The 12,114-nt window shown below is 41.3% G+C and overlaps 1 protein-coding gene across 3 annotated transcripts in view; it reads left to right on the top strand.

Moving 5' to 3' along the window:
- The window catches only part of LOC133653134 (cordon-bleu protein-like 1), a 28,907-nt gene extending 17,839 nt beyond the window's left edge, over window positions 1-11,068 (top strand). For 2 of the 3 annotated variants that reach the window (XM_062052158.1, XM_062052159.1), the window contains exons 5-8: window positions 4,423-4,535; window positions 6,515-6,703; window positions 6,775-6,907; window positions 9,720-11,068. In XM_062052158.1, coding sequence (XP_061908142.1) covers window positions 4,423-4,535; window positions 6,515-6,703; window positions 6,775-6,894 — 422 coding nt within the window. In that variant the 3' untranslated portion in view covers window positions 6,895-6,907; window positions 9,720-11,068. The remainder of the gene's footprint in view (window positions 1-4,422; window positions 4,536-6,514; window positions 6,704-6,774; window positions 6,908-9,719) is intronic. The other variant, XM_062052160.1, reaches the window with a different exon arrangement.
- The last annotated feature ends 1,046 nt before the right edge of the window (window positions 11,069-12,114 follow it).

Raw genomic sequence — 12,114 nt, 5'->3', positions numbered from 1 at the left:
AACTGGGTGGTTCAGATGCTGTAGTAGTTAGCAAACTCCTTCTTACAAAGAAAGAATATCAATCTACCTTTATCCTGAGGGTGTTTTTGAAAAGTAAATATCACAATTATTGTAACAACAACGGGCTAGCAGTAGTGGAGTCTCGTCTGCAGCTAAGAGATAAAGCAGATTTCAATGGGAACCAATCAGCTTTGGTTAAACAAACCCAAACACAATAACTATGTGCACATTGACACATTTAATCAGATTAAAAAGCCTAACCGGAATAAATATGCTTCATGTAAACACACTATTCGGAATATTCTGACCCGATCACACATGTTCGCATCAAAATTTCCTTCCGATCAAGATGGGTGGTTTATGCCAACAGTCATTCGGATTGTAACGCATGAAAACACATCTTCCGAAACTCAGTTTGGAATCATCCTTACTGCGCATGTCTTTCATCTCAGCTATACTTTGGTGGTGGAGGGGGACTACATTTTATAGTCTCGGAATGGAGCGATTGTCTTGCTGCTGTCTCCCCCCATTCAACATGTACAAAAGTAGTGTTATATGCTGTTGAGTTTGTTGCTTTAAAATGAGAAAAACAAAAGTATGGTATGGAGTGTCATATGTGTCGATGTAACAATAAAAGGAGGTGTCCAGTTTCCGTCTTAAAGACAAAACTGCACTTTTTTTGGAATGTTACCTATAGTTCATAATCATTATGAGAGACAAGAAGACAAAAGTCTGTTTTTTTTCTTTGCATTCTAACTTATAGAAGCTACAGCTAATGGGAGCAATCAATTCTACCTCTAAATCACTTTAAAAATGCATTCAAGAACCGCCAACAATACTTAAAGTTAAAGTTAAAGTACCAATGATTGTCACACACACACTAGGTGTGGTGAAATTTGTCCTCTGCATTTGACCCATCCCCTTGTTCACCCCCTGGGAGGTGAGGGGAGCAGTGAGCAGCAGCGGTGGCCGCGGTCGGGAATCATTTTTGGTGATTTAACCCCCAATTCCAACCCTTGATGCTGGGTCCCATTTTTATAGTCTTTGGTATGACTCGGCCGGTGTTTGAACTCACAACCTACCGATCTCCGGGGAACTCTTTTTCTAGCGTACTAACACATCGGCGTGCTACGGTATTAGCCGTAAAAGCTAACTATGGAAAGAGATAAGCTAGCTTCTACGTCAAAACGAAACACGCTTGAAACACTGCGATAGAACACCAGTTTGTACTGACTGAAAAACATGAACAATCATATCACAGTATGTGTAAAGTAATAGCCCACATTTTGTTTGTGCACAGCTAGCCAGGCAGCATTTGCACTGTAGTGTACGGTGATGTGCTGCATGTATCATGAACAATAGTATAGTGACTTACTAAATGGACAGTTGTCTGTTTGGTCAAGCTGACCAGGGATGTTTCCAGTTGATTTGGGTAAACAAAGATGTTGCCAGTAATTTCTAAGCTAGTGATTATTTGCAAAAAAAAAAATTTTGTTTCTCAGTTCGAGCATTAAATATCCTGTCTTTGCAGTCTGTTCAATTGAATATAAGTTGAAAATGATTTGCAAATCATTGTATTCAGGTTTTATTCACGAATTACACAACGTGCCAACCTCACTGGTTTTGTAGTTTAAAAAAGATAAGGTTGTGAATCCTCATTGGTCCAAAAATAGTTGTCTTTGTTGCATACTTGCCAACCCTCCCAATTTTCCCGGGAGACTCCCGAATTTCAGTGCCCCTTTGAAAATCTCCCGGGGCAACCATTCTCCCGAATTTCTACCGATTTCCACCCGGACAACAATATTGGGGGCGTGCCTTAAAGACACTGTCTTTAGCGTCCTCTACAACCTGTTGTCACATTCGCTTTTCCTCCATTCAAACAGCGTGCCGACCCAATCACATGATACATGCGGTTTTTACACACACATGAGTGACTGCAAGGCATACTTGATCAACAGCCATACAGGTCACACTGAGGGCGGGCGTATAAACAACTTTAACACTGTTACAAATATGCGCCACACTGTGAGCCCACACCAAACAAGAATGACAAACACATTTCGGGAGAACATCCGCACCGTAACACAACATAAACACAACAGAACAAATACCCAGAATCCTTTGCAGCACTAACTCTTCCGGGACGCTACAATATACACACCCCGCTACCACCAAACCCTGCCCCCCCTAACCCCGCCCACCTCAACCCCCTCCACCCCCATCTCCCGAATTCGGAGGTTTTAAGGTTGTCTGTTACCACGTCTGCCATAATTAGAAAACACACTCACGTTTGATTCCGGGAGTAGGAACACATTTGTTGCAGGAAGTCAGAATTGTGCTGCTATGGAAACGGAAATAAATGCGCCGAATAAATGACCAAAGTACGGTAAATATTGTACATATTACATATTGTTATGATCGTGTCTGTTACTACATTATATATAGACTTGCAGTGTGTATATAAAACATTAATGGAGGGTTTGGAAGTTGTTTTAGAGGGCTCTGAAGGCTACAACGGTGACTCCCATTCGCCGCATCTTGCAAGCTTTTTTTTATCATCTTTAAAATCCTAACAAAAAGACACGTGTGTTGATGATGATTGTGAACGATAGGCAAACATTCCGAAAAAAAGTGCAGATCCCCTTTATCGAGCTGTTTTATTCAAGACTTTACAGCTAATCCAAGTTCGAACTGCTAGCCTCTTGTTGTAACATGAAGACACGCCGCAACCCATACATAATCATAACATAAAAAGCACAGAACAGCTCAAAAATAGAAAAAAGTACAGAAGGAAAAAATGATAAATAAATACCCTGATAACATCGGACAAGCAGAAATGCACAAAGCCATGTTTGTTTACAGTGGAAGTCACTGCTTATTCAGTACCAGCAGTGAGCAAACTCGTCCAAAAGATGGCGACATAGCACGAATAATAACACACCTTTCCGTTTATGTTAGGTTCTGCGCATGTCAAAGTAAAGTATTCCGATTTTGGGTGTGATTTATGAAAATGCACGTCATAACCAGATAATTTTTTCCAGGGCCCATGTACACAGGAACATTCTAATGTGAATGATGATCAGATTAAATAAATGTTGTCCATGTACACACGGCTATTGACAGCAAATCAAGGTCATTGTATGGCTGACCATTGTTTTACACTCCAACAAGTCAAGCACATCAAGACGGCGAGAAAACGCTTAATCTGTACCTGGGACAGAAACTTCAGAGTTGAAAAAGTTGATTAACACGAATAAAAATCATAACTCCCTAAATATGACTTATTAATTATTCGCAGGCATGTATCATATGAAGTTATTCCCCTGTTTTAAAAATCACACAGACTGAGCAGTCTTATTAATATGTTACAAAATGATTCAACAAACTTAACTTGGACATTATTTTGAGTTTTGTAGATTCTTTCTCATCTCTATTTTGACCATCTGGTGTTTGTGTGCAGAACGTTTGTGCCAGGAAATCATGCAATATACTTAAAACAGATAAATTGCTATTATCAGGTTCTCATTAGTGTAATACAATTAAATGAAATATTTTCTAACCACTGCTGTAGTCCATCCAAATCCATAGAACAGTTTTATTCATTTTGGATTTGTTTGCCTCCCAAGTCAAGTCTTAAACATGCCCCAACAAAATACTGTAGTCAATTACACCATGTTTACTACAAGGGACAATTAAATACAGTCATCAGTCGTTAGTCATAGACCAGTGGTTCTTAACCTTGTTGGAGGTACCGAACCCCACCAGTTTCATATGCGCATTCACCGAACCCTTCTTTAGTGAAAAATAAAATGTTTTTTTTTTCAAATTCAAGACAACGTTATATGTTTTTGGTAACACTTTAGTATGGGGAACATATTCTAAGTAACAACGACTTAATTTAGAGTTATTTGGACACTAGGGGAACATATTTTAAGTAATAAAGACGTAATTTAGAGTTATTTGGTCAGGGTTAGGGTCAGGGTTATAATAAGGCCATGCCGAATAAGGCATTAATACGTACTTAATAATGACTAGTTAAGAGCCAATGTGTTACTAATTTGCATGTTCATGAGCAACTAATTAATGGTGAATATGTTCCCCATACTAAAGTGTTACCATGTTTTTTTACTGGTGCATAAAATGAACCGTGCATGAACATCACCTTGCTCAAACAACAAAACCAACACAGTGCATAAACGCACAACAAATTACACACCTGCAAACCAGTCAGCTGTTGCCGTATCCGTAATACGCCGATAGGGAGAAGTTTGTATTTACACGATGAGTCGGGTGTGTTTTGACCTCCACCGAACCCCTGAGGCCGACTCACCGAACCCCGAGGGTTGGATCGAACCCAGGTTAAGAACCACTGTCATAGACCAACAACTCAAACTACTTTTTTCTTGTCTTGTGTGCCGATAGCCAATGTGACTCCTGTACAACATCTGGAAGACATGCCCTTTAAGACAAAGAAACAAAAGGAGAACAACAACCTTCTCAGCTTGTTCCGAAGACTGAAGAAAAAAGCTGACATGGTACGTTCAGGAATTTTGTGACTTCTGAGAGACAGAAATTCAGAGCATTTTTGTTGTACAGGTATGTTTTCAAATAATAGGTACAATTAATAGGTGCCAAATTGAGGTAGAAATTCAGCCCCCCGCCCCCATCTAGTGTGCCCTCTTTATGTGCCAACCCAAATTTTATTGGCTCTTGACGCTGTCAGTCAAGCAGTTGCTCTCCTCTATTCTATCACCAACCAGATTCAAAATGAGAAAGCTATGTTTAAAACAAAAGGGGGCTTTTAATTTAAAGTTCCATGAACAGGATGTGACATGGGATGACTGCAAGTAAGACCCTCCCACAGAGTTTGCATACAATGTGATTGAAGTGTTGCATTCTCAGGTAAAGAATGGGGTGACCAGATAAGCGAGACAATCACGCATTTTCATTACTTTTCACATGTCCCGCAAATTGAGATGTCCCACATTGCTAACACTCTGTCGTTTAGAAACGTGTGTTTTGTACCGGTAATCTGGCATTTATCAGCCCGCCCCTCAAAACAATTGAGGGGCGGGCTGTTTCATCATGTCAATCAAACCGCGAAGCGGACAGGCACACAACAACAAATATGCAAATCAGGCCAGTACGGTATTGGCGCGTGCAGCATAAGGGTGAGCAACGGAGAAAAGGGAGAAAATCACAATCTGTTCTTTTCACTGGATTGTGTAAGCACTAGTTAATAAAAATATTGAATAAATAAATGAATTAAATGGGTTATACTTGTATAGCGCTTTTCTACCTTCAAGGTACTCAAAGCGCTTTGACAGTATTTCCACATTTACCCATTCACACACTGATGGCGGGAGCTGCCATGCAAGGCGCTAACCAGCAGCCATCAGAGGCAAAGGGTGAAGTGTCTTGCCCAAGGACACAACGGACGTGACTAGGAAGGTAGAAGGTGGGGATTGAACCCCAGTAACCAGCAACACTCGGCACAGCCACTCTACCCACTTCGCCACGCCGTGCTTCAATGACTGTCTTTGCTCCTTTTTTAGCCTACACGTTGTTTGCTGTGTGATGTTGCCTCTTCCCATTTACAATCAAGTTCATTTTAGTGTGGTGCTGGTTGTTGCTTTCGTTAGTAAAAAAAATAATTCTTGCAGTGATCTTGATGCGTTTCTGGCGCTGTCCACATCAAAAGTAGCATGCCATGTTACATTAAACACATCAGTAACATCGTTGTAATGTACGCAAATGTCATTAATTAGATTAATCATTACTAGAAAAGGGTATGTTGTCATTATGTAACACCGTTTTTCCAACACTGTTGATCATTTATTGCAATACCACCAGTAAATGAACCATGGTATATAATAATAGTGATAAGAAAACTAGGTATTTAATTTTTAAAGGGCTGGGAGTCAATTAGGTTCACTTCTTCCCACTCCTTTTTAGATCTGAAAAACCTAATGATTGTTTTCATTGTGAAGTATTTCTTTCTATTTATGACCTTTACAGTGATGTTATTCTTCTTCTTATTATCATTATTATCATGTCCAAAACAAACTAATACTACAAAAAGAATGCCAGAGGAAAAGGCTGAGACATCCAAGGGGGTGTGACATATTTTTGCAAGACACTCTGCAGTATATTGATTATGTTTTAACTTAAACACAATACATAGGTATACATCATTGGTAAAGAGTGACATAAATAAATTTGCCAATAGGTACAGCTTGTGGGCTTGCTTCACAATTAATAAAATATGACTGAGATAGGCTCCAGTGCCCCCCGTGACCCCGAAGGGAATAAGCAGTAGAAAATGGATGGATGGATGACAATATTACTTAATATAACTCACAGAAGTTGTCTGAAATTGAATTTATGTCTGTTCAATGATAGCTGGGGATTATATGTTGTAATGTATTATTGCTGCTATCACCCACCATTATTATTTGATGTCACCAAAATTAAAATACAGTAAAATGTTCTCGTGTACGTTTCTTCTACAAAGGAAGGGGCAGTAAGTCCTCTGACTTCTCCTGGTCTCCACAAACAAAAGTCTGCTGATGCAACCAAACAGAATATTTCTTATCCAAACACCCCGCGGGCAGATATGCTTAAAAAGAGGCAAGCACCAGCGCCCCCCATGGGTGTATCCCAGACCATCCCTGACAACTTCAATCATCTCAAAGGATCACAGGTCTCATTAAAGGCCGTCCAACACCAAGAGCTTTTATTGTCATTGGGCTAAAAGCTAATTTTTCTCTGCAGGGATCTGCTGCCTCAAACTTAAAAAACCCAAAAAGGAAGGCCCCGCCCCCTCCTATTGTGAACACATTACAGGACCTGCTAGTGGACACACCTGATGAAAGTCAAATGAGTGACCGTTAAACCTCTGGGTGAGGTAAGTAGAGTACCAAATTTCAGATGCTTTTGTCGACATAAGATGCGAGAGCCAAAGAGGTATTTACTATGAAAACGGGTCTGTTTATGTCAACATAAATGATAAATGATAAATGGGTTGTACTTGTATAGCGCTTTTCTACCTTCAAGGTACTCAAAGCGCTTTGACACTATTTCCACATTTACCCATTCACACACACATTCACACACTGATGGCGGGAGCTGCCATGCAAGGCGCTAACCAGCAGCCATCAGAGGCAAAGGGTGAAGTGTCTTGCCCAAAGACACAAGGGACGTGACTAGGAAGGTAGAAGGTGGGAATTGAACCCCAGTAACCAGCAACACTCCGATTGCTGGCACAGCCACTCTACCAACTTCGCCACGCCGTCCCATGCAAAGTATTCATCATTATTACTAAGCAAAAACAACAACAGCAATAATAACTACTGGCTAATTACACAAACATACATACAGTGAATTTCTGTTCGTACAAAATTAAATTATGGCATTATTACGATAACCTGGATTTTACCATAACAACTAACGTACAAAACCCAAAACCAGTGAAGTTGGCACGTTGTGTAAATCGTAAAAAAAAAAGAGAGAATACAATGATTTGCAAATCCTTTTCAACTTATATTCATTTGAATAGACTGCAAAGACAAGATATTTAATGTTGGAACTGAGAAACTTGGTTTTTTTTGCAAATAATCATTATCTTAGAATTTAATGGCAGCATCACATTGCAAAAAAGTTGGCACATGGCCATTTTTACCACTGTGTTACATGGCCTTTCCTTTTAACAACACACAGTAAACGTTTTGGAAATAAGGAGACCAATTTCTGAAACTTTTAAGGTGGAATTCATTCCCATTCTTGCTTGATGTACAGCTTAAGAGTCCGGGGTCTCTGTTGTGGTATTTTGCGCTTCATAATGCGCCATACATTTTCAATTGGAGACAGATCTGGACTACAGGCAGGCCAGTCTAGTAACTGCACTCTTTTGCTATGAAGCCACGCTGTTGTAAAACGTGCAGAAAGTGGCTTAGCGTTGTCTTGCTGAAAAGTAAGCATAAAGTACTGTATCGGAAATGTCACTGTGGAAAAAAGCATCCGGGTTTACCCAAACCAGAAACCCTGGATGACAAGCCAAGTCCACATGCTCCTCAAGGCCCGCGACACCGCCTTCAGGTCAGGTGACAGTGCTCTATACAGTGCTGCGCGTGCTGACCTGAAGAGGGGATTCAAGGAAGCCAAGATGGACTACAAAGAGAGAATCGAAGACCCCCTCTCAAGCAACAACCCACAGATGTGGCAGGGCATACAGCACATCACCAATTACAAAGGCTGTGACGCAGCAACCGGGGACTGGGATGTATCGCTGGCAGAGGAGCTGAACTGCTTCTTTGCTCGCTTCGAGACATCACAAACAGTCACAACCACACCACCCCCAGCCCTCCCAACCCCCCCAGCCCCCAGCACTCCCACACTCACTCTTGAGGAGCACAAGGTCAGACGGGTGCTCAAGGCAGTGAACACCAGGAAGGCGGCTGGTCCAGACGGTGTACCCGGGAAGGTGCTCAAAGCATGTGCTGACCAGCTCTCCTACATTATCACCGTCCTCTTCAACCTCTCTTTGGCACAGGCACTCATCCCACCCTGCATTAAATCCGCCACAATTATCCCGGTACCCAAAAAAGCTGCCACAAACAACCTCAACGACTATCGCTCAGTAGCACTCACACCTGTCATCATGAAGTGCTTCGAGAGGCGAGTCCTACACCACATCCAAGCCTGCCTCCCCCCCACCCTAGACCCACAGCAGTTTGCCTACCGGGCGAACAGATCCACGGACGACGCCATAACCATGGCTCTCCACTCTGCACTGAGCCACCTGGAACACTGGGGGAGCTATGTCAGGATGCTTTTCATCGACTATAGCTCCGCCTTCAATACCATCATTCCAGACATCCTGGTCACCAAACTGCTGGACTTAGGCCTCTCCACAAACACCTGTTTTTGGATTAAGGACTTCCTGACCAACCGACCTCAGACAGTGAGACTCGGCCCCCATCTTTCCTCCTCCCGCACACTCAGCATCGGCTCTCCCCAGGGCTGTGTGCTGAGCCCTTTGCTGTATTCCCTCTGCACCCATGACTGTAGTCCAGCCCACCCGAAGAACACCATCATCAAATTCGCCGATGACACAACGGTGGTGGGTCCCATTACAGGGTGGATGAAGAGATGAGGTCCTGAAGCTATCAGCGTGGTGTTCAGTGAATAATCTGGCACTGAACACCACAAAAACCAAGGAACTCATCTTTGACTTCAGGAAAAACACTGCAGAGGAGGTGGAGAGAGTCAGCTCTTTTAAGTTCCTCGGCACCCTCATATCTGCTGACCTCTCCTGGACCCAAAATATAACTGCAGTCATCAGGAAGGCCCAGCGGAGACTCCTTTTCCACTTAGGAAAATAATGCATAAGCCTGAATTACAGTATGGGAGAACATTTTAGAAAGAAAGGAGAGCGTTTTAAAAGTATTTTGTTGTTTTTTATTTTTATTTGTTTTAAATAATTTAAAAACAATTCAATTTAACGTAAGATAATTAAAATAAGTGCATTTTTATTTTTAGACATATCAATGATAATTTGGGAAATCAAATGGCATTGACTTAATGGAAATATTTTGGAACTGCATGTAACTAGGACTTCACTGTGATTAAACACTTAGAAGAGATCTGACATGTTAACTGATTTAAAAAAAACGCAGACAAATCTTTTTAGAATGTGTTTTCTTGTTTGTTTCCAACAGTGCCTCGATGACACAGAGTGGACAATGACCTTCATTGCACACCTCCACCCTCGCTCTGCCCACAACAACCAGATTCTGATTCAACAACATGCAAGATGTCAATGTATTCAGTTCTAGCTTCACCTAGACATGAAGAGGAGCCATCACATAAACTGTGTTCTGAGTGCTAGAGGTCCACTTCTAGAAGTGCATTCTCACTTGTTTCTAGATAGGTGCGAGCAAGTACCCACTAAGCGATGAGTGACAAGGTGGGCACAATGAGTGGGACAATAGTGTAATCAGAACATACAAGGAGGCCATAAGAGCCCTTTTAGACAAGTTGCTCCACTTCCTTTGACCACAAAATATGAAGTTTGCTAAAATGGTGTTAATGGTGAAGACGATCACATCTCGAGCAGCCAAAATTGAATGTGGCTGCCTCAAAGCTAGCTGTACCACACGCTTGATGCACACATTGTGCACTAAAATTCATATTGTGGCGACTAAAGGCCACCCTCAGGGAGATAATCCAGAAGACAAAAGAGAGACTGAGACAACAATGTGAACCTGACATGAACAACGAGAGCATTGGTCACCAACCTTTTTGGGCCCAAGGTCCCCGGTCTTGACCATGAACCAGGGAAAGATCACCTTTTAATGCAATTTTAAAAAAAGACCACATTCCTTACAAATCAAGGCTTTTATTTGGCAATAATAGACGCCTTAGCTGTTACCACATTTCGTTTTGCTCAAACTTTTCAGTAGGAAAAATAACACATTTTGCAATTAATAGAAAATATGAATTGCCATGTAATTTCTAAGCCTATTAACTTGCTCAACTCAAGGCCTTCTATTTGACAATAATACACACATTTGCTGTTGCTACGTTTAGTTTTGCTCAAACTTTACTTTTGCAGTTAACTGAAAATATAATTTGCCATGTAAATTCAAAGCGTATGAACTTGCTTAAAGTTGCAACATTTAGTCACTCAAGTCAGTGTGATGGCTGTGACTGAACACTGTAAGTGTTTTGTTGCACACAGCTAGTCTGAGGCAGTCTGTGAGGTGTCTGTCACTAAGGCAGCTCCTGTACATTGACTTTGTTATTTTCATTTGTGAAAAAGCCATTTCACACAGGTAAGTGGAACCAAATTAAGCCGCGAGTTTTAGTGCACATGTAGTGAGAAAGGGGATATTCTCTTTGTTTACCAGTCCCCAAAATGTGCTGTTCCCTGCTCCGGCTTTCAATTCAATGTCATTTTGCAAATCAATTATTTCCATGTCAATATCAATTTGTACACCAAATGCATGTTGGAATTTTTCAGCTACCTGTTCTTCATCAATGAGCTGCAAAAGGTTTGACATGACATTTAAAAAACCCAAAACCAGTGAAGTTGGCATGTTGTGTAAATCGTAAATAAAAACAGAATACAATGATTTGCTAATCCTTTTCAAACTATATTCAATTGAATGGACTGCAAAGACAAAATATTTAATGTTCGAACTGAGAAACTTAATTATTTTTTTTCAAATAATCTTTAACTTAGAATTTAATGGCAGCAACACATTGTAAAAATGTTGGCACAGGGGCATTTTCACCACTGTGTTACATGGCCTTTCCTTTTAACGACACTCAGTAAACGTTTGGGAACTGAGGAGACCAATTTTTGAAGCTTTTCAGGTGGAATTAAGCTTAAGTCCGGGGTCTCCGTTGTCATGTTTTAGGCTTCATATTGCGTCACACAATTTCAGGTCTGGACTACAGGCAGGCCAGTCTAGTACCCGCACTCTTTTACTATGAAGCCCCGTTGATGTAACATATGTTGCTCCAAAACCTGTGTGTACCTTTCAGCATTAATGGTGCCTTCACAGATGTGTAAGTTACCCATGTCTTGGGCACTAATACACCCCCATACCATCACAGATGCTGGCTTTTCAACTTTGCGCCTATAACAATCCCGATGGTTCTTTTCCTCTTTGGTCCGGAGGACACAATGTCCACAGTTTCCAAAAATACTTTAAAATGTGGACTCGTCAGACCACAGCACACTTTTCCACTTTGCATCAGTTCATCTTAGATGAGCTCGGGACCACTGAAGCGGCGGCGTTTCTGGGTGTTGTTGATAAATGGCTTTGGCTTTGCATAGGAGAGTTTTAACTTGCACTTACAGATGTAGCGACCAACTGTAGTTACTGACAGTGGTTTTCTGAAGTGTTCCTGAGCCCATGTGGTGATATCCTTTACACAATGATGTCGTTTTTTGACGTGGTACCGCCTGAGAGATGAAGGTCACAGGCATGCTGCTTTCGTGCAGTGAATTCCTTGCAATAGCTAATTGAAAAATGTTGTTGTTAAACTTAAAGGGTGACACGGCAGCACGGCTTGATCAAAAGAGACGTCTGAGACGCTTTACTG

This window comes from Entelurus aequoreus, linkage group LG07, assembly GCF_033978785.1.
Source record: "Entelurus aequoreus isolate RoL-2023_Sb linkage group LG07, RoL_Eaeq_v1.1, whole genome shotgun sequence".
NCBI lineage: Eukaryota > Metazoa > Chordata > Actinopteri > Syngnathiformes > Syngnathidae > Entelurus > Entelurus aequoreus.
The sequence above is the reverse complement of the archived record's forward strand: the minus strand, read 5'-3'. Positions and strand labels throughout refer to the sequence as shown.